This window comes from Eleutherodactylus coqui, chromosome 12 (genome assembly GCF_035609145.1).
Source record: "Eleutherodactylus coqui strain aEleCoq1 chromosome 12, aEleCoq1.hap1, whole genome shotgun sequence".
Classification (NCBI taxonomy): Eukaryota; Metazoa; Chordata; class Amphibia; order Anura; family Eleutherodactylidae; genus Eleutherodactylus; species Eleutherodactylus coqui.
This window is the reverse complement of record NC_089848.1, coordinates 11,071,240-11,098,194: the sequence shown is the minus strand read 5'-3', so window position 1 is coordinate 11,098,194 and position 26,955 is coordinate 11,071,240. Positions and strand designations below refer to the sequence as shown.

Sequence of the window (26,955 nt, the reverse complement as noted above, 5' to 3'; positions counted from 1 at the left end):
GATCCAACTGATTGATACATTCTGAGGTTTTTCAATATATGTCCATTAAATAGATAACATAACCCATGAGTGACAGATTCCACTAGGCCATCAAAAGATGACGCTCAAGTGACTTACATCTTACGTCATTTACAGCACAAGATGATCGCTAAAGATGAGCGATCACCTTGCGTTGCCAGCGGAGGATGCAGAAGACAAGCGGGGTGTCCTCACTTGTTTTCTGTATACAGCTGTTCCCCCGCTCCGAGCGCCTAGCTGTTCTACAGCTGAGCGCCGGGAGCGGAGAATGCAGAAGACAAGCGGGTTGTCCACACTTGTCTTCTGCATACAGCTGTTCCCCACTGGGAGGGCCCAGCTGTTATACAGCCGAGCGCTCCCAGCAGAGGATGCAGAAGACAAGCAGGGTGTCCCCACTTGCCTTCTGCATTTAGATGTTTTCTGCACTGAGCGCCCGGCTGTTATACAGCCAAGCGCTCCGTTCCAGGTATGGAGAACAGAGCTGGACCGCTCTGTTCCTCATACCTAGCCTGTTATCAGGGAGCGGGGAGCGGGATACATCTGAAACAATACTATCAGCTGTATCCCGCTGTGAATCCCTGATAAGGCTCATCGTCGTCTTTCAGCACGCTGAAAGACAACGATGAGCGACGGCTGAACGAAAGCTGCACGATGTCAGTGCAGTTACACACAACGATTATCACTCAAAAAACGGCTTTTGAGTGATAATCGTTGTGTCTAAATGGGCCTTAATGAGGAATTGTCCCATTGTACATGCTAAACAAACAAAACACAACTCTAATAGAGACCTTAGGAATTCTCCTTATTTGATACTGACCAAGTTACTTCAAGAAATTGCAGCTATAGGTACCTCTTAATGTGATCCCACATGACATCTCAGTCATATTCAGATGTCTGTAAAGTAATGCTTTGAAAAAGGGTCACAATAGAATTCACATAGGCCTAGCCTAGGGACAGAGGTTAGCTACTGGATTTGAGACTTAAATAGTCCATCTTTAACCAAAATCCAGTGTGGATCCCAGAAGAGGTCATCTGCCAAGACATTCCCAAATATTGTCTTTCTCCGCCATTCATGGAGTTATGTTCTAGATATAGTTATTATAGTAATATATATATGATGGATTTACGTGAGTGCAATGAATTGTCAACTGGCAGAAGGCCATGCAAGAAGGCCCAGTGGGATACCTGGATCAATAGGGAATATGTAAATTAACCTTTGCAGCTAAATTGGGATCTTCTTCTCTACCTTCAGCTTTTGAATGGAGGATCACTTTAAAGGTCTTGGTTTTAAAATGTAATGGGCTATCCTATGGATAGGCTATCAATATCTGATTAGTGTGCTTCAACTCTCGACACCACTGTCAATCAGCTGTTTGAAGAGGCCATGGAACTCATCCAAGCTCTGGAGCTAATTCAGTGCTCACATCAGTTTGTGATCTTGTCCGAACTGAGAATGCCGTACTTTTTATAGCAGCTGTTTTGAGTACCGCAGCGTTGTCCCACTGAAGTGCTTGGACAGCACTGCAGTACTGAGAACAGCCGCTATAAAAGCTGTTGACAAAGGCCACTGTCTGGCCGAAACACGTTCAGCGTTTACCTGTCAGATGTAGGTGTTTTAAGCAATAAAGTTATCCTTTTAATGGTTGAAGCCCTCCTCCATATCCATGGTTCCTCTCATGAAGTTTAGCCGATTGCCAACGGCTACCTGAGGACGGAGCTCCCGCAGGGAAACAGATATTGTGTTTTACCCCTATACCGGAGGCACTGCTGGTGAGGTGAGCCCCTATTCATTCTTTTCCTTTTTTACTTATGGCATTCTCAGTACGACCAATATCACAAGCAATGTAAACATTGAAGAGGCCATAGCACTTGCATGAGCACTGGGACCCCTTGAAGGGTGGCGAGAGTCAGACCCAGGGAAGACGTACTGCCTGTGCAGCAGGTTCAGCTGCACAGGGGCTGAGAAGTGGAAGGGGGACTGCAACCAAATGGTCCCACTCCAACCCACTATTTCACTTACAGTGAAACTTCAGACAGTCTCCAGTAATACAGTCCAGGAGCACTGGAGTAAAAGCCCCTCATCACACACAAACAGGACTTGCTAGACCACTCTCTACAATGACTTCTTGCTCCATCTCTAGGCAAACTGTACTCAGAGCCAGAGAAGTGCAGAGAAGCCAAGTTATGCTCTGTACAGCAAGTCCTATGTGTGTGAATAAGAGGCATCTACAGCTGCTGCTTTATAGAGTTATTGGAGCCGGGGCCCGGCAGTGGGGTAGGATGACACTACTAAGTGGGGCCTCAGAGGGCAGCCCTATAACTAAGTGAGGTCATAGAGGGGGCATTTTAAATAAGTGGGGCCATAGAGGGGGCACTATAAGTGAAGCCATAGAGGGGGCACTATAAATAGGTAGAGCTATAGAGGGAGCACTATAACTAAGTGGGGCCTCAGATAGGGGCTCTGATAGTAAGTGGGGCCACAGAGGTGTCACAGTTAGTATGTGGTATGACAGAGGGTACAATATTAGTTTGCATGGCCAAAGAGGGCGTATTATTACTTTTTAGGGTCACAGTGGATGCACTAGTACTATTGGGGGTACTAAGAGGTTCATTGCGCACAGTGGCAGGATGGGGAGACTGTGCAGAAATTTGGCAGTTTAATGAGTAAAATGAAAGCGGACAACCCCAGTTAGAGAAAATGCGACCTCTGATCACTGGAGGTAATGCACTGTAACCACTATCACTGTGTAGAACTGGTATTAGCTCTATATACAATATCTGCTTATACCATAACGTGATTATAGTCACTGATCAATATATTTGAGTAATTCTTCAACCTACCAGAAATACCATAGCCGCTGGATGGAGAGCGCTCGTACACAGCATCTTGATCCACAGCAGTCCTCATATGCTCGGCATCTACAATAGCAGTATACTGTATGATTAGCAATACAGACATACATATTATATAGTTATTAAAAGAGAGACAAAGTACTAAAACATATTCCATGACTTCTTTAACGAAATGTCAAACAGCAGGGAACCTGCCGAAATAAAAAAGATCAGGAATATTCACCTATTAAAGGGGTTTTCCAGGTAGAGCCCGCTAGGATACACAACGGATTCGGAGCTGAAGCACTGCTCTATCCTCTGTGTAGTGAAATCTATTGATTTCAATGAGAGCTGCGCCTGCAGTTATGAGTACTGGCCACTAGTCGGGCTGGAGCAGCGCTTCTGCTCTGACCCCGATGTATCCCGGAAAACCCCTTTAAATCCCTTACTGCTCCAGCATCACTGGTATGATGGTCTCCAACAGTACTTTGTTGCAGCAATGACATACTATACACCTAGGGGACAGCTGCAGCCAATCAGTGGACTCAGGGGTGATGCCTGCATGTATGGCATGAGGCTGCGGAGGCCTGTGATTAGCGGCAGGTGGCACATGGCACATGAGTGACACGGGCACATCTGATGATCAAATAATGGGCAATCGTTAGCATCCCCCTTGATAGTAAGCTTGCATTTACATCTTAGTTGTATGGAAAATGTATAACATCCCATGACTCATAAAGTTCTAGGACTTCTGGTATTATGGCAGAACTAACATACTAGTCGCTAGGGGTCAAAGTGATATAAAGCTTTGAACCTGCAACTGGGACTACTTCTTGCACCTTATGGTGAGTTGTGAAATGCGCTGCAGTGAAGTGTACAGCGAGGGCTAATTGTGGTCGCATTGGCTACACAAGTGTGACGTGAATGCACAAGCATCAACTGCACCAACTGTCTTGGCTCCGTCTGTCTACTGCCGCGCCATTCTAACACCCACCCCTGCATCACAGGCTCACTAATGCCCTAGAAATGATTATTGTGATCACAGTCAATCAGGGAGTCCTACAATATTCTGTTTAATTCAGTTGTCCCATGCAGTTAAAGGGATTGTCCAGTTACACATCCACTTTAAAAAAATAGGGGCAATTGACTTAAAACAGTAGGGTACCCAATGCAGAAGCCCCATGATTCTCCTGGTCTCTGTTGACAGCAGAAGTCAAGTGACCACTGCCTGCCAATCAGAGGCTACAGCATCACCATTCTGAACTCCTGGCATCATGGTACCCAGGATGTGAGCACTGATGCCAGGAGAACAGGCAGTGATGCTGCGGACTCTGATTGGCAGGCAGTGATCACCTGACTTCCGCTGTCAACAGAGGCTGGGAGAATTGTGGGGCTGCGGCACTGGATCCCCAACACTGAGGACCCTTTGTTTTCCCTTTAACAGAGACTGTAACCAATACGCAGCATCCCCTCTTTACAGACTGTTTACTCCTACTAGTAACTGCTGATTTCTGTGCCTTTAATAAACTTCGTAACTGTCAAAATTTGTACCCATTTTTCTTGCATCCAATAAAAGGCTAAACACACCCTTTGGGGCAACTCTTTTGGTAAAACGCATGTTTTTTGGGCTGAAAATCATTGTTATAACAGGGTTTAATTTAAAATGGTGCAGCATTTGGTTTCTGCAACTTCTACAGATCATTGTCCATAGCAAGCTGCAGAAAGCCTTTTCCTTCAGATGTGTCTGTGCTGCACGGGAGGTTTCACCACTTATCTCCCCTGTCTGAATGTCCCATCAGCTGATTTATGACCGCAGTGAAGATAAATGTTGTTGTGGTCATAGATAGAAGAACTAAGCTGTCAGACAAGTTCCAGGACTTAGGGCTGTTTCACATGAGCGTAAATACACTGCGTATTACACGTGTATTTTTACGTACGTAGTATGCAGTGAATAGAGCCCATTGGTGCGTGAGAAGGGGCAGCACGTCTTAGTGCGTATTATGCACCGTAATAGCCATTAAACTTAGGAAACCTGTAAACTCCTGTTAGTCCCGAGCAGGGATGAACGGAATCTCCAGCAGTGATGAAGGGAACGTCTTCCAGGGACTCCCTTCATCTCCCTGGGGGTTCCCTTCATTGCAGGGATGAGGGACCCTCCTCGGAGGCTTCCCTGCCCTTTCCCGGGAAGTCCCCTCATCCCCGCGATAAAGGGAACCCCCAGAGAGATGAAGGGAAGCCCCGGGCAGTTCCTTCATATCTCTCTCTATCTCCAGTAAAGGGAAACCCCGCCGCAGGGATGAAGTTGGTTCCCCCAGGGCTTCCCTTCATCGCTGGGAACTCCCTTCATCTCAGTGGCGATGGAGGAGTTCCCCTGCAGGGAAGAAGAAAGGATTTGCTACTGCAAGGGAATCCCTTCTTCTCCCTTTGCCAACAGCAGCATGTTCTATTCTACTGCGTATATACGTGCGATAGAGCCCATTGTTCTCTACGGGTGTGTATATACCCACAGCCCATATACAATTACATTGTCATGCAGAGTACAATTTCGCTGACTTACGCGGCAGTATGCCAAGCCACCACCATCTTCACAGGTTTTACTCTTACGGCCGTGTGAGCCCGGCCTTGGGCTGCTCTCACACAGCCCGCGTTGTACAGCGATTAACGCAGCGCTTCAAAGGCCACACTAACCGCGGTACAACACTCTCATTGATTTCAACGTCGCGATTTTTGCATTAACTAATTAAAAACTGCACCGTCTGAATAGACCCTTAACAGTTGTTTCACACAGGTTGAATTTTTCTGCATTCTGCCCACAAATAAGGACCTCAGGTTCCACTACGTATCACATGCTGTATCCAAGTCAAAGATGGTTCAACAGGGTACTAGAGCCTCCATGCCCGCCCGTACCACATCTTGAATACAAGCTGGAGGCGGTACAATGGGCTACTAGAGCCCCCATGCCTAACTGTATCACATCTTGCATCCAAGCTAGAGGTGGGACAACAGGGTACTAGAGCCTCCATGCCCATATTACAATTTATATCCAAGCTAAAGGCAGTACAACAGGGTACTAGAGCCTTCATGCCTACCTCTATCACATCTTGTATCCAAGCTAGAATTGGTACAACAGGGTACTAGAGCCTCCATGCCTGCCCGTATCACATCTGGTATCCAAGATAGAGGTGGTACAACAGGGTGCTAGAGCCTAGAACCAGCCTGGGATAAACACATAATAACTAAAGATGAGCGAACACCAAAATGTTCGGGTTCACGTTATTCGAAACGAACTTCCCACGATGTTCGGGTGTTCGTTTCGAATAACGAACCCCATTGAAGTCAATGGGCGACCGGAACATTTTTGTATTTCGCCGATGCTCGCTAAGGTTTTCATGTGTGAAAATCTTGGCAATTCAAGAAAGTGATGGGAACGACACAGCAACGGATAGGGCAGGCGAGGGGCTACATGTTGGGCTGCATCTCAAGTTCACAGGTCCCACTATTAGGGCTCATGTCCACGGGGAAAAGAAGAATTAAAATCCGCAGCGGATTTTAACTCTTCTCCCGCGCGCGGATCCGCACCCCATAGGGATGCATTGACCACCCGCGGGTAGATAAATACCTGCGGATGGTCAATAAAAGTGATTTAAAAAAAAATGGAGCATGAAAAAATCTGGACCATGCTCCATTTTCATGCGGGTCTCCCGCGGGCTTCTATTGAAGCCTATGGAAGCCGTCCGGATCCGCGGGACACAAAAATCATATTTTACTTACCCGCTCCGTTTCTTCTCTTCGGCGCCGCGCCATCTTCTCTCCGACGCGGCCGGATCATTTTGCTTCGGCCCGGCGCATGCGCGGGGCACGTCACCGACGTCATCATGCACATCCGCCGAGCCGAAGAATGAAGATCCGGCCGCGACGAGAGAAGATGACGCCGCCGCGAAGAGAAGAAACGGAGCGGATGGGAGGTGAGTTTATTCTAATTTATTCTTATTTTCAGCGCTCATGTCCGCGGGGCAGGAGGGACCCGCTGCAGAGGCCTTAAGCCAATCAGAGACAGCCCTCACTCACCCATTCATGAATTCATGAATGGGTGTGAGTGAGGGCTGGCCTCTGATTGGTCAGGCTGTGACCAATCAGAGGCATCTTATTCAGCAGGCGGGGATTTTAAATCCCCGGCTGCTGAATACTACTCACAGCTGTTCAGAGCAGTTCAGGAGAACTGCAGCCTGCCGCGCTGAACTCCGTCTGCTGGCACCAGGTGAGTATATATATATTTTTTATTTTTACACATTTCTGGATGAATTGCAGGGAAGGGCTTATATATTTAAGCCCTTTCCGACAATTCATCCCGGGATCGCCGGCAGCCCATTGCATTCAGTGGAGTCAGCTGTATTGCCGGTTCCATTGAATTCAATGGGCAAACATCGTTCTTCTCTGTCACAGCTGTTACAGCTGTGGCAGAGAAGAAGGATTTGTCTTCTATATGTTCTCAATGGGGTTGGCGCTGCTGCCGCCGGCCCCATTGAGCGCATATAGAAAAGATTTCTCAGGGAAGAAAGTTAAAGTAACCCGAACATCCGAACATCGTGTGGTGTTCGTTACGAATAACGAACATCCCGAACACCCTAATATTCGCCCGAGCATCAAGCTCGGACGAGTACGTTCGCTCATCTCTAATAATAACATAACATACTATGTTACTATGTAACAGTATCCATATGAATGGGGCTATGATGAGACAACTCCTTTAAGTCCTTCTAAAAACAGGAAAACCTGCACAAGATGTTGGTATCACTTTACGGCCTCATATACATGAGTGTTGCAACCAATGGAGAATAGCCATGATCGAGTCCTGAAATTAATTAGTGTTTTCTCATCCATTCATATGGGTGTATTGCAGGGAAAAAAAAACACTGCAGCGCGTAACTCCGGCGGTCAGCAGAAGTTCTCATAATCATCTCTAATGCTTAAATACAGGCAGCTGTCTTCTCTCCCGAGTGCTGGAGGTAGGAAAACTCCCTTCCTCTCACTTTTACTCCAGCTCACATAGGAGTCTATGAGAGCCTCTTGCATTTTTCGTCAAAAGATAGGTCAAGACCTATCTTTTGACGCAGCATGAAAAATTGGCGACCGAAAAGGGTCGTCAATTTTGCAATTTAACAATGCGATTTTTTCAAGCCTCCAAAAATCGACCATGCGAATGAATGCATTGGAATCCATTGGTTCACACAGTCGTGATTTTCAGCCAACGTTTTATCGCGGCAAAATAGCCTTGTAAGAACGCTCGTTGTGGCAAGACAAGATCTCCTATTCATATGTCCTATTAGAGCACATGAACATCGTAGACAGTGCTCTTCCGTAAGGGTGACTCCCGTGTGTCGTCCTTATAATTACAGAGTGGCTGTAGCTTCCCCCAGCAATATCAGCTGTTTGTACCAGGAGAGGGACGTTATGCGATCGCCCAGGTTCCACATCCTAAAAAGGATTGTGCATGTTAGCACAACCTTCAACATTAGACAATCCTTTTCTTCACAAGCATGCAAACTTTCCATATTAAGATGAAGGAATCTAAAATCCTGTTATTGGTATAGCGTCAACTTATTCTGCAGCACTTTTGGGTAATTTATTTATCCCCCCCACCACCAAGCTGACTTTGGAAGGATGGAGGGCTGACTCAACCTTGAGCTGGCTACCTGAACCATGGTGGGATTGAGCTTGCAACCTTCAGGTCATGAGCGAGAATTTAGGACTGCATTTCTGCTGCCTTAGCAGTCTGCGCCACACGAGTCTTGACTTCTTCCCTCCTCCAAAAATCATTACTGACCTCATGTCTGATGTTACCCAGATGACAAGCCTCGCAAGTGTGAAGCCCAAAGTAGGCTTTCAATTCTTTCTAGCAGCTAAATTGTTAATAAAGTTCTCATCCGTCTGTCTGTCCATCTTGATTCCCATGTTGCGTGCGTCTACCAAGCACTACTGTTACAGTATATCTGCCGGGTTAATGTAGCATGGAGGGCCATAAATAACTCAGGACACTTCCATCCACTACTGCAAGTCCTGCTCATTCATGCATCCCGTGTGGATATTTCCCAGCACTCTGCAGCAAGCTTTCATGCTGCTGTGATTTCCGAGGTATACCACTCTAGAAGAATCATATGGGTCCATGCACCTGGCGAAGCCAAGTGCACAGGTGCCATACGGAGACACGTGGGAGGGGGGAGTTCCTTAAGACGTCTGCTTCAAACACTGACATTAATACGTAGGCTAATTTCACACAGGCGACCGTGAAATTCACAGCAAAATTGCATCTCAGATCCCATCGCTGCCGCCCGTGAGAAAAACATGCAATTTTTTTTATCGCAAAAGTCAATAGGGCTTTCTAATGTTAAAATCGCATCACATTGCTATGTGATAAAAAGAAGGCTACATAGGGAAAGGCGCAATTGTCTCGCATGTTTTTTTTGTGCGGTTTTACCACAAATTTAAAGCACAAAAGTCAATAGGGCTTTCTAATGTTAAAAACGCATCACACGAAAATGAGGAGATAAAAGAAAAAACTAAACGCAGTACGATACGACAGGGTGGATTTTTTTTCTTGCAACATCGCAGGAGTGAAAACATCGCAAATGTGAAGGAAACCATTAAAAATCATTGGCTTCATAATTCTGTGAAGGCGCCCTTAGGTACCCTTTTTTCATGTCATTTTGACGCGTTTTTTAATGCGAAAATCAATAGGATATTCTAATGTTAAAAACGCGTCGCACGGAAATTGCAATGCGAAACATTGACTTTCGTATTAAGAAAACGCAGCAAAATCGCATTAAAAAACTGCGCAAGAAAACGTGTGTAGAAGCCCTTGGGGCTTAAACAGATGAGAGTGATTTACCCCTATTATGCAGTCGTGAAAGTCCATGATTTCAATGGTTGCGTTTTCACTCGCGGTATTCTCACCTGTTAATAGTACGGGTGAGAACAGACAGGACTTGCCCCATCTTCCACACATGTAGTTCATACTACAGGCAGGATGATCTTCACGCTTTTTTTTTTCAAACTTGCGCACTATAGCGTGAAGTTTGAATGGTCCAAAAAAAAACAAACAAACCCCAGTTCGTGCACAACTACGCTCTGTAGCGGCAAGCATATGCCCATCTGTTTAACTTATTTGAGCAGTTTCCGGAGCTATTTCATGGGCCGTGTATGGAAGGGTTATTTGGTGAATGAGAGCTCTGCGTCATCCAACCAGCGCTCGGGGCCGCAGCATGCTGACGGCTTTTCTTTGCCCAAGTGGAATCCGATTAAAAAGCAGACTCCACAAGGACGCCATACAGACCCATATTACTCAGAATATGGTTATTACAGCACGCAATATTGGAGGAGTCCGCAGCGATTCTCTCAAACATTCCTCAATAACTGTTGATTGTTGTATGGTTCCCTATGTACGATGACAATGAGCGGGCAGTAGGCACAATGTACAGCCAAACAGCCGTCTGCCTCAGCATGCCGCAAACTTGTACTCAGTCGAACAGCGTTTGCTCATTATCCGTGAATACTGGCAAACAGGGTCCTTTAAACAAGGTCAAAGGACATTTTGGACTAAGTAGGGTGAAGGAAGTGCGCCAACAACATCGTGTAGCTACAAATTAAGAGGTTACATACAACAAGATGGCGCAACGTACCGCAACCTAATATACAGCATGATTGTAGCGTCACATGGTGCAGCGAGCTGTGCCTCTTATGCATTTATATTCGTGCGTACTGGGGATACTATTTATTTAAATCTGTTTTCACTCATTTTTTTCCAGTTTTTTTTTCTATTAGGGGTGCAGCTAAAAAGGATTTTTAAATTTATAGTTTATTTATAAAATTATTATATTTGCAGTAAAATAAAGTACAGTAATTGGGTTCCTTATTTTGTTTTGGATGGTTTGATAGGATATTTGTATAGTCTTGGACTACAGGGTCCATATTGCAACTGTTTTAGTTGTCAGTCGGTCACTTTCTTTTTTATATATGTATTTATTTTATAATTTTTTTTAAACTTATTTTTGTAACTATTGTTTTTTCCATCTTTGTCCCCCATGACATCATGTAAGACCTCTGGGGGTCATTCCCATGGTCTTTTTTTTAATGTCACACTTTTCCACTGTAGCTGGGGCATCCATAGGAGCTGCACACATAGGAGCCCCAGTTACATAGGAAAATATCCCCCTAGTTTGGCAGTAGTCACTAACAGAGTTTATCTGGGTCTGTTAGGACCCTGCAGCTCTGCCGTGGCAGGGGAAACCTGGCGGTCAGGCAATCGCTAGGTTGAATAGCAGAAGCTGCACTTCTGCTTTCTATATTTTCTACACAGTGCTCATTGAGTGCTATGCAACCTGCACAAGAGAGGGCAGAAGTGGTTAAAAAACGCTTCCGCCTCCTCTGCTGGGTCCTCCACCATTGCAGGAACTTTAATCACGTGCGATATTTTTATTATCGGCCAGGATTAATGCCCAGGCCGAGTGCTGTAAACTTAGGTCCCCTGCACATGGGCAGAAATTCCGCGGCGGGATTACCCACAGAATTTGTGCTCGTGGAAGCTGCCATAAAATTGCGTTAGAAAACGCAATCCTATGCAGATGTCCACAATTTGTCCGCACGGAAAACAAATTGAGGCATGCGCTCTCCAGCTGCTGGCTCCGCTCTGCGCATGCATTGGTGCCTGCAAGGGCTCGGGTCGGGTATTGCTATGAGAATTCTCATAACGGGATCCGACCCGGCCATCTGCAGGCGACCTTACTGGGACCATATCGGGTTAATAAAAATCTGTGGCCGCCAAGTGGCATTTGCTTGTTAAATTAAAATAAATCTTGGTATTTGTATATTATTCTGTAACACTTTCAGGTAATTTATTTATTACCCCCCACCAAGCTGGATTTTACCAAAATCAAAAGAATGGAAGGCTGAGTCAACTTTGAGTGGCTGCCTGAACCATGCGGGGATTGAACCTGCAACCTTTAGGTCGAGAGCAAGAGCTTAAGACTGCATTCCTGCTGCCTTAACACTTTGTACCACATAAGGCTCTACTGATCTGGATAATATTTTCCTCCAGCAGGTTTCAGGGTATTCTGTAGGTTCCAAATTGTATAGTGTGCACACATAATGAAAGAAAGCAGTTCAGACACAAGTCATCAGCCTTGAATCCTGACCAGCTCTGCCTTATGATCTTCAGAGTCCTATCTTTATTGAAACACATGATACCTGCCCTTTTTGGGCGTGCAACAGATTACATCAGTAACATATAGGATTCTCATTTGTCGGATCATATAGAATCCCCCCTCCTTCCTGCCCACCTTCTCTCAAGTACAGTGTATAAGCAAGCCTTTGTTTTATCAACATGTGGCCAGGCTGAAGGAATTTCCTTTGTTGGAGAAGTTGGAGGGTGGGGGCTTGATACTCTTCTTCAGTATTGGAATGTGACTTAACTCTTTAAGAAGCTGCTTGTGGAACTTTGTGCCAAGTCAACATTATACACCACACACACATCTTTCACCATGCCATTGTCCAGCAATTACTATAATAAGATTATGCAACCATTAGCCTCTAAGAGTTAAAGGGGTTGTCTCGCGAAATCAAGTGGGGTTATACACTTCTGTATGGCCATATTAATGCACTTTGTAATATACATCGTGCATTAAATATGAGCCATACAGAAGTTATTCACTTACCTGCTCCGTTGCTGGCGTCCTCGTCTCCATGGTTCCGTCTAATTTCGCTGGCGGCTTGCTTTTTTAGACGCGCTTGCGCAGTCCGGTCTTCTGCTCTGAGCACGATCCGCTTCAGCGTGCTCGCCGCTACAGCTCTTCTGCGCATGCGCAGACGAGCTGGAACTTCTCGGGAGCGCGCTGGACTGGCCATTCTGCTACCATCCTCTGTTAGAGGAAGGTGCAGAAACTTGAGCCGCCCAGTAGCCCAGCCGAGAAGCCGCCCAGCCGTGCCGAGAAGCCGCCCAGCCGTGCCGAGAAGCCGCCCAGCCGCCCAGGTAAGTGATGGGTGACGGACTTACGGGGGTGACGAGTGACGGACTGCCGCTGTGGCCCCGGAGCCTACCGCTGGGCCCCGGGGCCTACCGCTGTGGCGCCGGGGCCTAGCGCGGGGGAGCCGGGGCCTAGCGCGGGGGAGCCGGGGCCTAGCGCGGGGGAGCCGGGGCCTAGCGCGGGGGAGCCGGGGCCTAGCGTCGGTTACCTGCTGCCTGGCGGTGGGTGACTGTGGCGCAAGAGCGTGTGCCGTGGTCGGCGGCCGCGGTGGGTCCGGTTGGCGGCTGCGGGGCGTCTGGTTGTCAGGGAGACACAGCTGGTAGCGTCTCGGGAGCGCGCACGTCGGGCTACAGCAAGCGACGGGAAAAGAGTCGGCGGCCATCTTGGGGAAACTTTTTATAAGTTGCTGAAACGCTGGAACTGTAAGTAGAAACCGGCTAGAAAAGTCATTTACAGGGGGGCTTAGTAATGTATGCTTAATAAAGGGGGACTGGGCAAAAAAAAAATTTCACTGCTTCCTCAAGACAACCCCTTTAAAGTCACTACAGCTGCGTAATACATCTAGTTTATTACTAGAGATGAGCGAACGCGTTCGTCCGAGCTTGATATTCGTGCGAATATTAGGGTGTTCGGGATGTTCGTTATTCGTAACGAACACCATGCGGTGTTCTGGTTACTTTCACTTCCTTCCCTGAGACGTTAGCGCGCTTTTCTGGCCAATTGAAAGACAGGGAAGGCATTACAACTTCCCCCTGCAACGTTTAAGCCCTATACCACCAGCCTGCTGTGAGTGGCTGGCGAGATCAGGTGTTCGCCTAATATAAAAGTCGGCCCCTCCCGCGGCTCGCCTCAGATGCCTGGTGAGTTAGATGAGGGACAGTGCTGTTTATACCGGAGCTGCTGTAGGGAAAGAATTGGTAGTTAGTGTAGGCTTCAAGACCCCCCAAAGGTCCTTATTAGGGCCACTGATAGCTGTGTGTTGGCTGCTGTTAGCAGTGGCATTTTTTTTTTCTCAAAATCGGCTCTGCAGAGCGTTGCACCTGGCATTAGGGACAGAAGTGCTGCATAGGCAGGGAGAGTGTTAGGAGTGAGTGTAGCCTTCAAGAACCTCAACGGTCCTTTCTAGGGCCATATTTATCCGTGTGCAGTACTGTCCAGGCTGCTGTTAGCTGTGCTGCATTTTTTTTGGGCTTCTCAAAATCGCCTCTGCAGAGCATTCCACCCTCCATTGATACTGCAGGGAAAGAATTGTATAGGCAGGGCCACAACACAGTTATTATTCATAGAATATACGCAGTGCTGCCTTTTGGTGGAAAAACAAGTGAAAACAAATCTATTTGTCCAGCCTGTGTCCGTCCTTACGGGCGGTGGACACGTGTGAGCTGCGTGAAAAACATTGCTAAATCATACGCAGCCAGCTACGCTTTACTGCTGGCTTCGCCATTTGCTTTCCTTAAAGGGGTTGTCTCGCGAAAGCAAGTGGGTCTATACACTTCTGTATGGCCATATTAATGCACTTTGTAATATACATCGTGCATTAAATATGAGCCATACAGAAGTTATTCACTTACCTGCTCCGTTGCTAGCGTCCCCGTCGCCATGGTTCCGTCTAATTTCGGTGTCTTCTTGCCTTTTTAGACGCGCTTGCGCAGATCCGTCTTCTCCCTTCTTCTCCCTTCGGCTCCGCTCGGCAGCATCGGCGTTTTGGCTCCGCCCCCTTGTACGCATCATCACGTAGCTCCGCCCCATGACGTGTGCCGGTTCCAGCCTCCTGATTGGCTGGAATCGGCACATGACGGGGGCGGAGCTACGCGATGACGCGAAAAGGGGGCGGAGCCAAAACGCCGATGCTTCCAAGACCAGCCGAAGGGAGAAGATGCATCTGCGCAAGCGCGTCTAAAAAAGCAAGAAGACACCGAAGTTAGACGGAACCATGGCAACGGGGACGCTAGCAACGGAGCAGGTAAGTGAATAACTTCTGTATGGCTCATATTTAATGCACGATGTATATTACAAAGTGCATTAAAGGGGTTGTCCCGAGGCAGCAAGTGGGTCTGTACACTTCTGCATGGCCATAATAATGCACTTTGTAATGTACATTGTGCATTAATTATGAGCCATGCAGAAGTTATAAAAAGTTTTATACTTACCTGTTCCGTTGCTGGCGTCCTCGTCTCCATGGTGCCGACTAATTTTCGCCCTCCGATGGCCAAATTAGCCGCGCTTGCGCAGTCCGGGTCTTCTGCAGTCTTCTATGGGGCTCCGTGTAGCTCCGTGTAGCTCCGCCCCGTCACGTGCCGATTCCAGCCAATCAGGAGGCTGGAATCGGCAGTGGACCGCACAGAAGAGCTGCGGTCCACGGAGGAAGAGGCCATCTTCAGCGGTGAGTAGAGAAGTCACCGGAGCGCGGGGATTCAGGTAAGCGCTCCGGTGAGCTTTCTTTACCTCCCTGCATCGGGGTTGTCTCGCGCCGAACGGGGGGGGGGGTTGAAAAAAAAAAAAACCCGTTTCGGCGCGGGACAACCCCTTTAATATGGCCATACAGAAGTGTATAGACCCACTTGCTGCCGCGAGACAACCCCTTTAATTGGGAAAAAAAATACCTGCTCTGCCAGAGTTATAATAACTCTGCTACCCTCACGTTCTGTGACACATTAGCAGGGACACAGCACAGTTATTAAACTTCTCATGTTCATTGAATATACGCAGTGCTGCCTTTTGGTGGAAAAACAAGTGAAAACAAATCTATTTGTCCAGCCTCTGTCCGTCCTTACGGGCGGTGGACACGTGTGAGCTGCGTGAAAAACATTGCTAAATCATACGCACCCAGCTACGCTTTACTGCTGGCTTCGCCATTTGCTTTCCTTAATTGGGAAAAAAAATACCTGCTCTGCCAGAGTTATAATAACTCTGCTACCCTCACGTTCTGTGACACATTAGCAGGGACACAGCACAGTTATTAAACTTAGATTATTCATTCACTAGAGGCAGTGGGGCCTTTCGTTTTCCAAAAAGGGAAAAAATTATATTTGGCCTGCAGTCTTGCGCCAATTTATTTCCTGCCTGTGAAATCAAATCACTGGTAATACAGCATGCTGAGGGGTAGGGGTAGGCCTAGAGGACGTGGACGCGGCCGAGGACGCGGAGGGCCAAGTCAGGGTGTGGGCACAGGCCGAGCTCCTGATCCCGGTGTGTCGCAGCCGACTGCTGCGCGATTAGGAGAGAGGCACGTTTCTGGCGTCCCCACATTCATCGCCCAATTAATGGGTCCACGCGGGAGACGGTTATTAGAAAATGAGCAGTGTGAGCAGGTCCTGTCCTGGATGGCAGAAAGTGCTTCGAGCAACCTATCGTCAACACGCAGTTCTGCGCCGTCCACTGCTGCAAATCCGAATCCTCTGTCTGCTGCTCCTCCTTCCTCCCAGCCTCCTCACACCACTACAATGACACCTGCTCAGGAGCGGGAACACTCCCAGGAACTGTTCTCGGGCCCCTGCTTAGATTGGGCAGCAGCGGTTCCTCTCCCACCAGAGGAGTTTATCGTCACTGATGCCCAACCATTCGAAAGTTCCCGGGGTCCGGGGGAAGAGGCTGGGGACTTCCGCCAACTGTCTCAACAACTTTCTGTGGGTGAGGAGGACGATGACGATCAGACACAGTTGTCTTGCAGTGAGGTAGTAGTAAGGGCAGTAAGTCCAAGGGAGCAGCGCACAGAGGATTCGGAGGAAGAGCAGCAGGACGATGAGGTGACTGACCCCACCTGGTGTGCAACGCTTACTCAGGAGGACAGGTCTTCAGAGGGGGAGTCAAGGGCATCAGCAGGGCAGGTTGCAAGAGGCAGTGCGGTGGCCAGGGCCAGGGGTAGAGGCAGGGCCAGACCGAATAATCCACCAAGTGTTTCCCAAAGCGCCCCCTCGCGCCATGCCACCCTGCAGAGGCCGAGGTGCTCTAAGGTCTGGCAGTTTTTCACAGAGACGCCTGACGACCGACGAACAGTGGTGTGCAACCTTTGTTGCGCAAAGCTCAGCCGGGGAGCCAACACCAACAGCCTCACCACCACCACCATGCGCAGACATATGATGGCCAAGCACCCCACAAGGTGGGACGAAGGCCGTTCACCGCCTCCGGTTTGCACCCCTGCCTCTCCCCCTGTGCCCCAACCTGCCACTGAGATGCAACCCCCCTCTCAGGACACAGGCACTACCGCCTCATGGCCTGCACCCACACCCTCATCTCTGCTGTCCTCGGCCCCATCCAGCAGTGTAGTTCAGCGCACCGTTCAGCCGTCGCTTGCGCAAGTGTTCGAGCGCAAGCGCAAGTACGCCGCCACGCACCCGCACGCTCAAACGTTAACCGTCCGCATAGCAAAATTCATCAGCCTTGAGATGCTGCCGTATAGGGTTGTGGAAACTGAGTCCTTCAAAAGTATCATGGAGGCGGCGGCCCCGCGCTACTCAGTTCCCAGTCGCCACTACTTTTCCCGATGTGCCGTCCCAGCCCTGCACGACCACGTCTCCCGCAACATTGTGCGCGCCCTCACCAACGCGGTTACTGCCACGGTCCACTTAACTACGGACACGTGGACAAGCACAGGCGGGCAGGGCCACTACATCTCCCTGACGGCACATTGGGTGAATTTAGTGGAGGCTGGGACAGAGTCAGAGCCTGGGACCGCTCACGTCCTACCCACCCCCAGAATTGCGGGCCCCAGCTCAGTGGTGGTATCTGCGGAGGTGTATGCTTCCTCCACTAAAGCACCCTCCTCCTCCTCCTCCTCTGTCTCGCAATCAAGATGTGTTAGCAGCAGCATGTCGCCAGCAGTCGGTGTCGCGCGGTGTGGCAGCACAGCAGTGGGCAAGCGTCAGCAGGCCGTGCTGAAACTACTCAGCTTAGGCGATAAGAGGCACACGGCCCACGAACTGCTGCAGGGTCTGACAGAGCAGACCGACCGCTGGCTTGCGCCGCTGAGCCTCCAACCGGGCATGGTCGTGTGTGACAACGGGCGTAACCTGGTGGCGGCTCTGCAGCTTGGCAGCCTCACGCACGTGCCATGCCTGGCCCACGTCTTTAATTTGGTGGTTCAGCGGTTTCTGAAAAGCTACCCACGCTTGTCAGACCTGCTCGTAAAGGCGCGCCGGCTCTGCGCACATTTCCGCAAGTCCCACACGGACGCTGCCACCCTGCGCACCCTGCAACATCACTTTAAGCTGCCAGTGCACCGACTGCTGTGCGACGTGCCCACACGGTGGAACTCTACGCTCCACATGTTGGCCAGGCTCTATGAACAACGTAGAGCTATAGTCGAATACCAACTCCAACATGGGCGGCGCAGTGGGAGTCAGCCTCCTCAATTCCTTTCAGAAGAGTGGGCCTGGTTGGCAGACATCTGCCATGTCCTTGGTAATTTTGAGGAGTCTACCCAGGTGGTGAGCGGCGATGCTACAATCATTAGCGTCACCATTCCTCTGCTATGCATCTTGAGAAATTCCCTGCAAACCATAAAGGCAGCTGCTTTGCGCTCGGAAACGGGGGCGGGGGAAGACAGTATGCCGCTGGATAGTCAGGGCACCCTCCTGTCTATTTCTCAGCGCGTACAGGAGGAGGAGGAGGAGCATGAGGAGGATGAGGAGGAGGGGGAAGAGACAGCTTGGGCCGCTGCTGACGGTACACCGGCCGATTGCCTGTCATCCTTTCAGCGTGTATGGCCTGAGGAGGAGGAGGAGGAGGAGGAGGAGGAGGAGGAGGATCCTGAAAGTGATCTTCCTAGTGAAGACAGCCATGTGTTGCGTACAGGTACCCTGGCACACATGGCTGACTTCATGTTAGGATGCCTTTCTCGTGACCCTCGCGTTGCACGCATTCTGGCCACTACGGATTACTGGGTGTACACACTGCTCGATCCACGGTATAAGGAGAACCTGCCCACTCTGATTCCCGAAGAGGAAAGGGGTTCGAGAGTGTTGCTATACCACAGGACCCTTGCGGACAAGCTGATGGTAAAATTCCCAGCCGACAGCGCTAGTGGCAGAAGGCGCAGTACCGAGGGCAAGGTAGCAGGGGATGTGCGTAGATCGAGCAGCATGTACATCCCAGGCAGTGCAACAGTCTTTAAGGGCCTGGCCAGCTTTATGGCTCCCCACCAAGACTGTGTCACCGCTCCCCAGTCACGGCTGAGTCGGCGGGAGCACTGTAAAAGGATGGTGAGGGAGTACGTAGCGGATCGCACGACCATCCTTGGTGACGCCTCTGCCCCCTACAACTACTGGGTGTCGAAGCTGGACACGTGGCCTGAACTAGCGCTGTATGCCCTGGAGGTGCTTGCTTGTCCTGCGGCTAGCGTGTTGTCGGAGAGGGTGTTTAGTGCGGCTGGGGGAATCATCACAGATAAGCGTAGCCGCTTGTCAACCGACAGTGCCGACAGGCTAACACTCATCAAGATGAACAAAGGCTGGATTTCCCCAGACTTCTGTTCTCCACCAGCGGACAGCAGCGATACGTAAGCAATACGTAGGCTGCACCCGCGGATGGAAGCTACGTTCTCTCTCACCATCCAAAACGGGGACATTTCTGCTTCATCAATCTGTGTCTAATATTCCTCCTCCTCCTCCTCCTGCTCCTCCTCCTGAAACCTCACGTAATCACGCTGAACGGGCAATTTTTCTTAGGGCCACAAGGCTCACTCAAATAATTTTTCAGAACAATTTTTATAAGTTTCAATGCGCTTAAAAGCGTTGGAACTTTAACTTGAACCAATTTTTCGTTACACTGGGCTGCCTCCAGGCCTAGTTACCACTTAAGCCACATTAACCAAAGCGATTAATGGGTTTCACCTGCCCTCTTGGCTGGCCATGGCCAATTTTTGGGATGTACATTAGTACTGTTGATACAGCAATTTTTGTGGGCCCTCGCCTACAGTGTAATCAAATTAATTTTTAGCCCACCTGCATTACAGCTGACGTTACCTCAGCTGTGTTGGGCAATGCAATGGGATATTTTTATGTACCGCCGGTGGGTTCCAGGGAGCCACCCATGCTGTAGGTGCACACTGAGTTTTTAATACATCTGTACACTTCTAAAGAACCCGTCTGACTGGGGCATGCAGTGTGGGCCGAAGCCCACCTGTATTACGCACGACATTACTACCTCAGCTGTGTTGGGCAATGCAATGGGATATTTCTATGTACCGCCGGTGGCTTCCTGGCACCCACCCAGGCAGTGGGTCCACAGGGAGTTTAACCTACATGTGTCCACTTGTAAAGAACCCCAGTCTGACTGGGGCATGCAGTGTGGGCCGAAACCCACCTGCATTAACCCTTTCCAGTCCACTGTGTGACCTGTGAAGACATTAGGGTTTAAGGCTGTACAGCTCCGTTGTTGGTAGACGTCCGTCGGGGTTCTCTTACTGTATATTGCCAGCCTCTCTGCTGTCGGAGCCTATCCTACGTGTCAGCTCATGCAGTACTGGCTTTAGCCAGCATATAGCGCCGTTGTATAACAGCAGAAAAAGAGTAAGCCCCCTAGGAAAACCATATACAAATTGGATTGGAAAGGGTTAAGCACAACATTACTACCTCAGCTGTGTTGGGCAATGCAATGGGATATTGCTATGTACCGCCGGTGGCTTCCTGGCACCCACCCATGCTGTAGGTGCACACGGAGTTTTTACTACATCTGTACACTTATAAAGAACCCCAGTCAGACTGGGGCATGCAGTGTGGGCCGGAGCCCACCTGCATTAAGCACGACATTACTACCTCAGCTGTGTTGGGCAATGCAATGGGATATTTCTGTGTACCGCCGGTGGGTTCCAGGGAGCCACCCATGCTGTGGGTCGACAGGGACTTCACAATAGGGAGTTGTACCTGCCTGTGTCTATGAATTAAAAAGCCCGGTCTGACTGGGGCATGCAGACACCTTGACAGAATGAATAGTGTGTGGCACATAGGTTCCCCATTGCTATGCCCACGTGTGCAGCTCCTGATGGCGGTGGCACAGGATTCTATTTCTCATTGCTTCTGTACAGCATTGTGGTCTATCGCTCCGCCACTTTTAAAGAGGGTCGCTGCCTAGCCGTGCCAACCTCTGCAGTGTGTGCCTGCGGTCCCTCGTCATGGCAGACGCAATTCTAAATAGACATGAGCGTGGTGTGGCATGAGGGCAGCTGAAGGCTGCCCAGGGACACTTTGGTGTGCGCTGTGGGGGGGGGGGGGAGGGGGGGCGGTTGGGCAGCATGTAACCCAGGAGAAGTGTCAGTGGAGTGTCATGCAGGCAGTGATTGTGCTTTGTTGGAGGTAGTGTGGTGCTTAGCAAAGGTATGCCATGCTAATGAGGGCTTTTCAGAAGTAAAAGTTGTTGGGAGGGGGGGGGGGGCCCACTCTTGCCGGTATTGTGGCTTAATAGTGGGACCTGTGAACTTGAGATGCAGCCCAACACGTAGCCCCTCGCCTGCCCTATCCGTCACTGTGTCATTCCCATCACTTTCCTGAATTGCCCAGATTTCCACACATGAAAACCTTAGCGAGCATCGGCGAAATACAAAAATGTTCTGGTCGCCCATTGACTTCAATGGGGTTCGTTGTTCGAAACGAACCCTCGAGCATCACGGGAAGTTCGTTCCGAATAACGAACACCCGAACATTTTGGTGTTCGCTCATCTCTATTTATTACAAATCAATAGACATTTTACGCTAACTAATTATCATGTCTATCACACTACTGAAGCAGGAGCATAACTATAGGGGATGCGGTTGCACTCGGGTCCAGGAGCCTTAGGGGGCCCATAAGGCCTCTCTTCAAAACTATGAATACAGCATTATAGTTGAGGGACCTGCTACAGGTTTTGCACTGGGGCCCAGAAGCTTCAACTTACGCCACTGTTTAAAGGTATTGTGTATATAAATAGCAGCAAAACGTACTAGTGAAGATGCTGAGGACTGGGTGGGGGGGGAGAAAGGGGGAGGAGCAAGAAGAGAGGAAGCGACCGGTCAGAAGGGGAGGGGTTAAACTTAGGAGTGGCGGGGAATCAGAGGTGGCGGTGAGAGCGGTACCAACCTGTGAAGGTCCGGAGGGGTCCCGGTCGGGTAAGTCCGGCGCGGGGGAGGTATCCCCGCGGCTGCCATCAGAGCACGGAGCGAGGTCCCGGAGAGCGCCCCACGTGGCGCGGCGGGCAAGCGGAGGGATACGCGGGAAAAAAATAGATCCGTCCGCAGGTTTATGGCGGCCGGCAGGAGAGCGGGGCCAGAAAGTGTGTCTCCCTCCTCTTGGGAGGACAGCAGCGGGGGGGAAAGAGGGCAGAGTGGAGGGGAATCAAACGGGCAGCAGTTAGATAGGGGGCAGGGGGGCCGGAGCCAGCATTATACAAGGGTAGAAAAGCGGGCTACTAGCAGGGGGGGGGGGTCATGAGGACAGCGTAGAGGAGGCAGCGAGTTTTCGAGCCGGGGCGCAAGGGGGCTTAATGCCCCCCGGGGACGTGGCATGCGTCAGGCCAGGAAGGGCAAATACTACAAGGCGTAGGGATGATAGGGCGTTAGCCAGCAGTAGCGTAGAGAGAGTTTTCCAGCAGATTGCGCAGCACACGCTAGTTCAGGGCGCGAGTCCAATAGAAGATATAGGGACTATTTGCAGATTCGCGAGATTAGGCGTCAGATGGCAGCTGCTAGTAGGCAGACAGCTAGCGAGCGAGAGGAACGAAACAGCTCGTCCTCCCCATCGTCGGGAGTAGAAAGTAGTAGGAGTAGGGTTCAGCGTGTCGTCGATGCGAGTGGTCGGTCAGAAGCAGTGTCACGCAGGGCTAGGCAGAGCAGCCGAGAGTTGGATGCTTTGGTTTCACGGCACCTTTTTTTATGTTCACCGGTTTCTTCTGCAGACATCAGAGAAGGAGTTCGCAGAAACAGACAGAATGCCATGATTTCAGCCTGTGGGGCTGCAAGGCCAAGGAGTCCGAGGCGCCGGGGTGTCACCCACGATAACCTTACGGAACGACACGCGGCGAGAGGAGAACACCGACAATCGTCACTGCCCACCCCCAATTTTCCCTTGGCAATGCCGGAGGTCAACGAGGCGGGTGAGTCCATTCAATATCGTAAAGTGTGGGATAATGTACCCGGCATTAGCCGGAAGGAAGATTTTATGGTGGTTCTTAAAGCCCTGGTGAAAAGATTTGATATGGATAAAGGACTACCAGTGTCCTATAATCAACCGGGGAGTTCGGGCTCGCCCGAGGTTGGCGGTCTGCTACAAGGACAAGGGAGCCTGCCTTCGGGGGCAGGAGTGAGTAATGAGGCTCTGAAATTAGCGGACTTGCTTTTTTGTGGTGTGGCCCCGTTGGATGCGGGCCTGGAGGATGAGGTGGTTGGTAAAATCGCAAGTGGATCTTATGTAGATATATGGTCACTACTATCCGTTGAGCATGTGTCAGTGGACAAAAAGCGTTTCGCGGAGCGTGGGGCCGATAAAAAAACAAAGGTTGTGAAAACTTTTGGGAATTGGCTTCAGGCCTTCTTGATTTTGGCACATGTGGTATGCAAACAGCATCCGCACAAGGGCCCCGAGCTGCTCGTGTATATCAACACGATTCACAGCGCCTACAAGCTGCACGGCGGGTCAGCTTGGTGGCGATATGACGAGGATTTTCGTTGTACGATCTCGGGTTCCAAACACATTAGCTGGGCCTCTAAGGCAACGGATGTGTGGATCCAGCTAATACTGGTGCAGAATTCTTTCAAGGGTTGGCCACCGGCGCCAGCGGACAGCAGGCCCCTGTGGCCCCAAAGCCCTCCGGTTCATGTTGGGCCTTCAACGAAGGCCACTGCCGTTTTTACGCCTCGTGCAAATTTCGGCACGAATGTTCAGTATGCGGAGGTTCGCACGCAGCGCTGCGTTGTTTCCGGCGCCAACGAGCAACAGCGACACCCGGGGTTCCCAGCACAGGAACGAACACCAGTGAACGTCCGGTACCTGGAGCCGTGGCTCGACACATACCCCCGGAGACAGGAAGCAAACCTGCTTACAGCGGGTTTTGCGGAAGGTTTCTTTATTCCACATTCCCCGGGCTCCTCGATTACGCTCTGCCGCAATTTAAAATCCGCGAGGGATAATACAAACTTAGTGATGGAGAAGTTGCTGAAAGAAGTGGAATTGGGCCGAATGGCGGGCCCCTTCCAGGAGCCACCATATGGAAACTTGCGGGTTTCCACTTTGGGATTGGTACCGAAGAAGGAAACGGGCAAGTTCTGGCTTATCCATCACTTATCCTATCCTTCGGGCGAATCGGTTAATGACAGCATATCAAAAGAGCAAGCGGCTGTTTCATATGCGTCTTTCGATTGCGCGGTTGCGTTGGTTAGACAGGCGGGCATAGGCGCATGGCTAGCGAAGGCCGATATTGAATCGGCTTTCCGGCTATTGCCGGTGCATCCACAGTGTTTTCATCTGCTGGGATGCAGCATAGAGGGTCTATATTTTGTGGACATGTGCCTGCCGATGGGTTGCTCCATCTCCTGTTATTATTTCGAAGTTTTCAGCTCCTTCCTGGAGTGGATGTTAAAAGTTGAGACGGGCATTCCATCGGTGTTACACTATTTAGATGATTTTTTGTTTGTTGGCCAGGCTAATTCAGCGGTGTGCGGGTTCTTACTTTCATCGTTTCGAGCACTGATGCAAAAAGCTGGGGTTCCGCTTTCCGACGAGAAAACGGTAGGTCCCACGTCGCGATTAGTCTTTTTAGGGATAGAAATCGACACAGCGGAAATGGTTTTCCGCCTGCCAGAGGACAAGGTGGCGCGTTTGCGACAAGTGGTTGAGTTGATCGGCAGTTCACGAAAGGTCACACTGCATCAACTGCAGTTCTGTTAGGTCTACTTAATTTTGCGTGCAGGGTCATCCCCATGGGGCGAGAGTTTTCCCGTCGGCTGTCACTAGCGACGAAAGGGGCAAAGGAACCTCATCATTTTGTCAGAATGACAAAAGGGATGAGGTTGGACCTGCACATTTGGAAAGTTTTTCTCAGTTCATTTAATGGGCAGGTCATATGCCAGGATAGAGAAAGGCATAACAGGGAGATTGGTCTGGTGTCGGACGCAGCTGGCTCATGTGGATTCGGTGTGATCCTAGGTAACAGGTGGTGTTGTGCCGCATGGCCTGGAACTTGGGTAAAAAAGCAGTGGATCAAGAACACTGCATTGTTGGAGATTTTCCCGTTAATGGTGGCTATGGAAATCTGGGGCCATATACTGGCCAACAAAAATATCTGTTTTTGGTCCGACAATCAGACGGTAGTACGGGCGGTCAACAAACAATCGTCATCTTCAACGTTGGTGCTGGCAGCATTACGCCACATGATCTTACGATGTTTACAGCACAATGTTAAGTTCAAAGCTAGATACATCCCTGGATGTTTGAATGCAACGGCTGACGCTCTTTCTCGTTTTCAGATGGCGAATTTCAGGGAGCTGCACCCGACGGCGGATGTCGAGGGGGTATGTTGCCCTGCTTCCTTGTGGGAAATGATAGAAGAGAGCTCTTAGCTCTCGTTAAAGCGTCAGTAGCAGGTGCTACATGGAAACGGTATAACAGCGTATGGAAGGGATGGTTGGCAGCAGCGGGAGGAATTTTCCCAGTGGAAGAGAGAGCAAGGGCGGTAACGCTAGATACCTTGTTGGTGCTGCGGCGAAAAGGGGCGTCAGCAGATGTGGCGAAAAAACATCTATCGGCCATCGCCTTTTTGTTGCGCTTGCACGGCACCCAAGACGTGACTAAGGAGTTCGTTTTCGGTCAGATCATTAAAGGATGGAAGAAGGATAGTACGACCAGGGACGGCAGGCGCCCGATTACGTTTGAACTACTTAGCGCCATACTCGACGTACTAGAAACCATCTGCACGGAGGGCTTCGAAACGGAGCTTTTCCGTGTGGCTTTTTCACTTGCATTTTTTGCAGCTTTGCGAATAGGCGAGTTAGTGTAGGCGTGTAAATCCAGACCCGGTGGACTTCTTTTTGCGGACGTGGTAGCAGACAGTGACTGCATTAAGATATGTATTAGAAGGTCAAAAACCGATATATATGGGATGGGAGAGTGGATCAGGATAGGCGTGCTGGGAACAAAATGGGGTCCGGTCGCACTCATAAAAGAATTTTTAGCGCGACATTGCGGGACGGGCCCGTTTTTGAGACATGCGTTGGGCTTCCCTCTAACAAAATTTAAATTCGCGGCAGTCATGCACGCTAGCCTGTGCAAATTTGGCCTCAATCCGACGGAATTCGGGACGCACTCATTCAGAATTGGCGCGGCGACGTCAGCTTTCACGTGTGGCTTGGGGATTGAGGAAGTTAAAAGGGTGGGTCGTTGGAGATCAGAGGCGTACCGTTCATACGTAAGACCGGATTTAAGAGTTTTATGAGCAATGTTAAATATGGTTCGATATGTGTTTTGGGTTTCGTTTTCTTTCTTTCATTTCATCTGCAGTTTCGGATTGGACAGTATGGGTGGTAGGCCTCTCATATATTTACTGGGCAGAAAAGAGAGCCAGAGATAGGCCTATCGGAGTGAATTTAGGCCTAAGCGTACAAGTAAGATGGCACAGGATCAGAGGCTTACAATGGCCCAGGCTGCTTCAAGAGGTTTTGAAAATCAGCAACTGGACAAGAGATAAAGTTATTCTGGTCATACATGCAGGAGGAAATGATCTCGGGAAGATTAAAGTAGCCGAGCTCATAGCACTAATGAAGGAGGATATACATCGCTTCAAGCAGTTTTTTAGGAGAGTAGTACTGGTATGGTCGGATATCGTGGCCAGAAGATTCTGGAGGGAGGCAAGAGATAATGAAGCAATTGAGCGCGTCAGAAAAAATGTACATTTTAGAGTGTCAAAACATGTACAAGCGTTAGGAGGTGTAGCCAAATGTCACTGGGAGCTGGAAAGAAGAGAGCGCAGGATGCTGAGAGGTGACGGGGTGCATCTTAGTGACATAGGGCTAGACACTTTTTTGTCCAGATTGCAGGATGGGGTAGAGGCGGCTCTTTTGCTGGCATGTGGGGGGCGGAGTGCAGCATAGAAATATGCTGCATCCTTCGTGGCGGAATTTTAGGACTT

General features: G+C 49.8%; 1 protein-coding gene across 1 annotated transcript in view; it reads right to left on the bottom strand.

Moving 5' to 3' along the window:
• LOC136586623 (WW domain binding protein VOPP1) overlaps window positions 1-26,955 on the bottom strand; it is a 165,042-nt gene that overhangs the window by 8,533 nt on the left and 129,554 nt on the right. Inside the window, exon 3 of the mRNA XM_066584767.1 lies at window positions 2,860-2,937. Coding sequence (XP_066440864.1) covers window positions 2,860-2,937 — 78 coding nt within the window. The remainder of the gene's footprint in view (window positions 1-2,859; window positions 2,938-26,955) is intronic.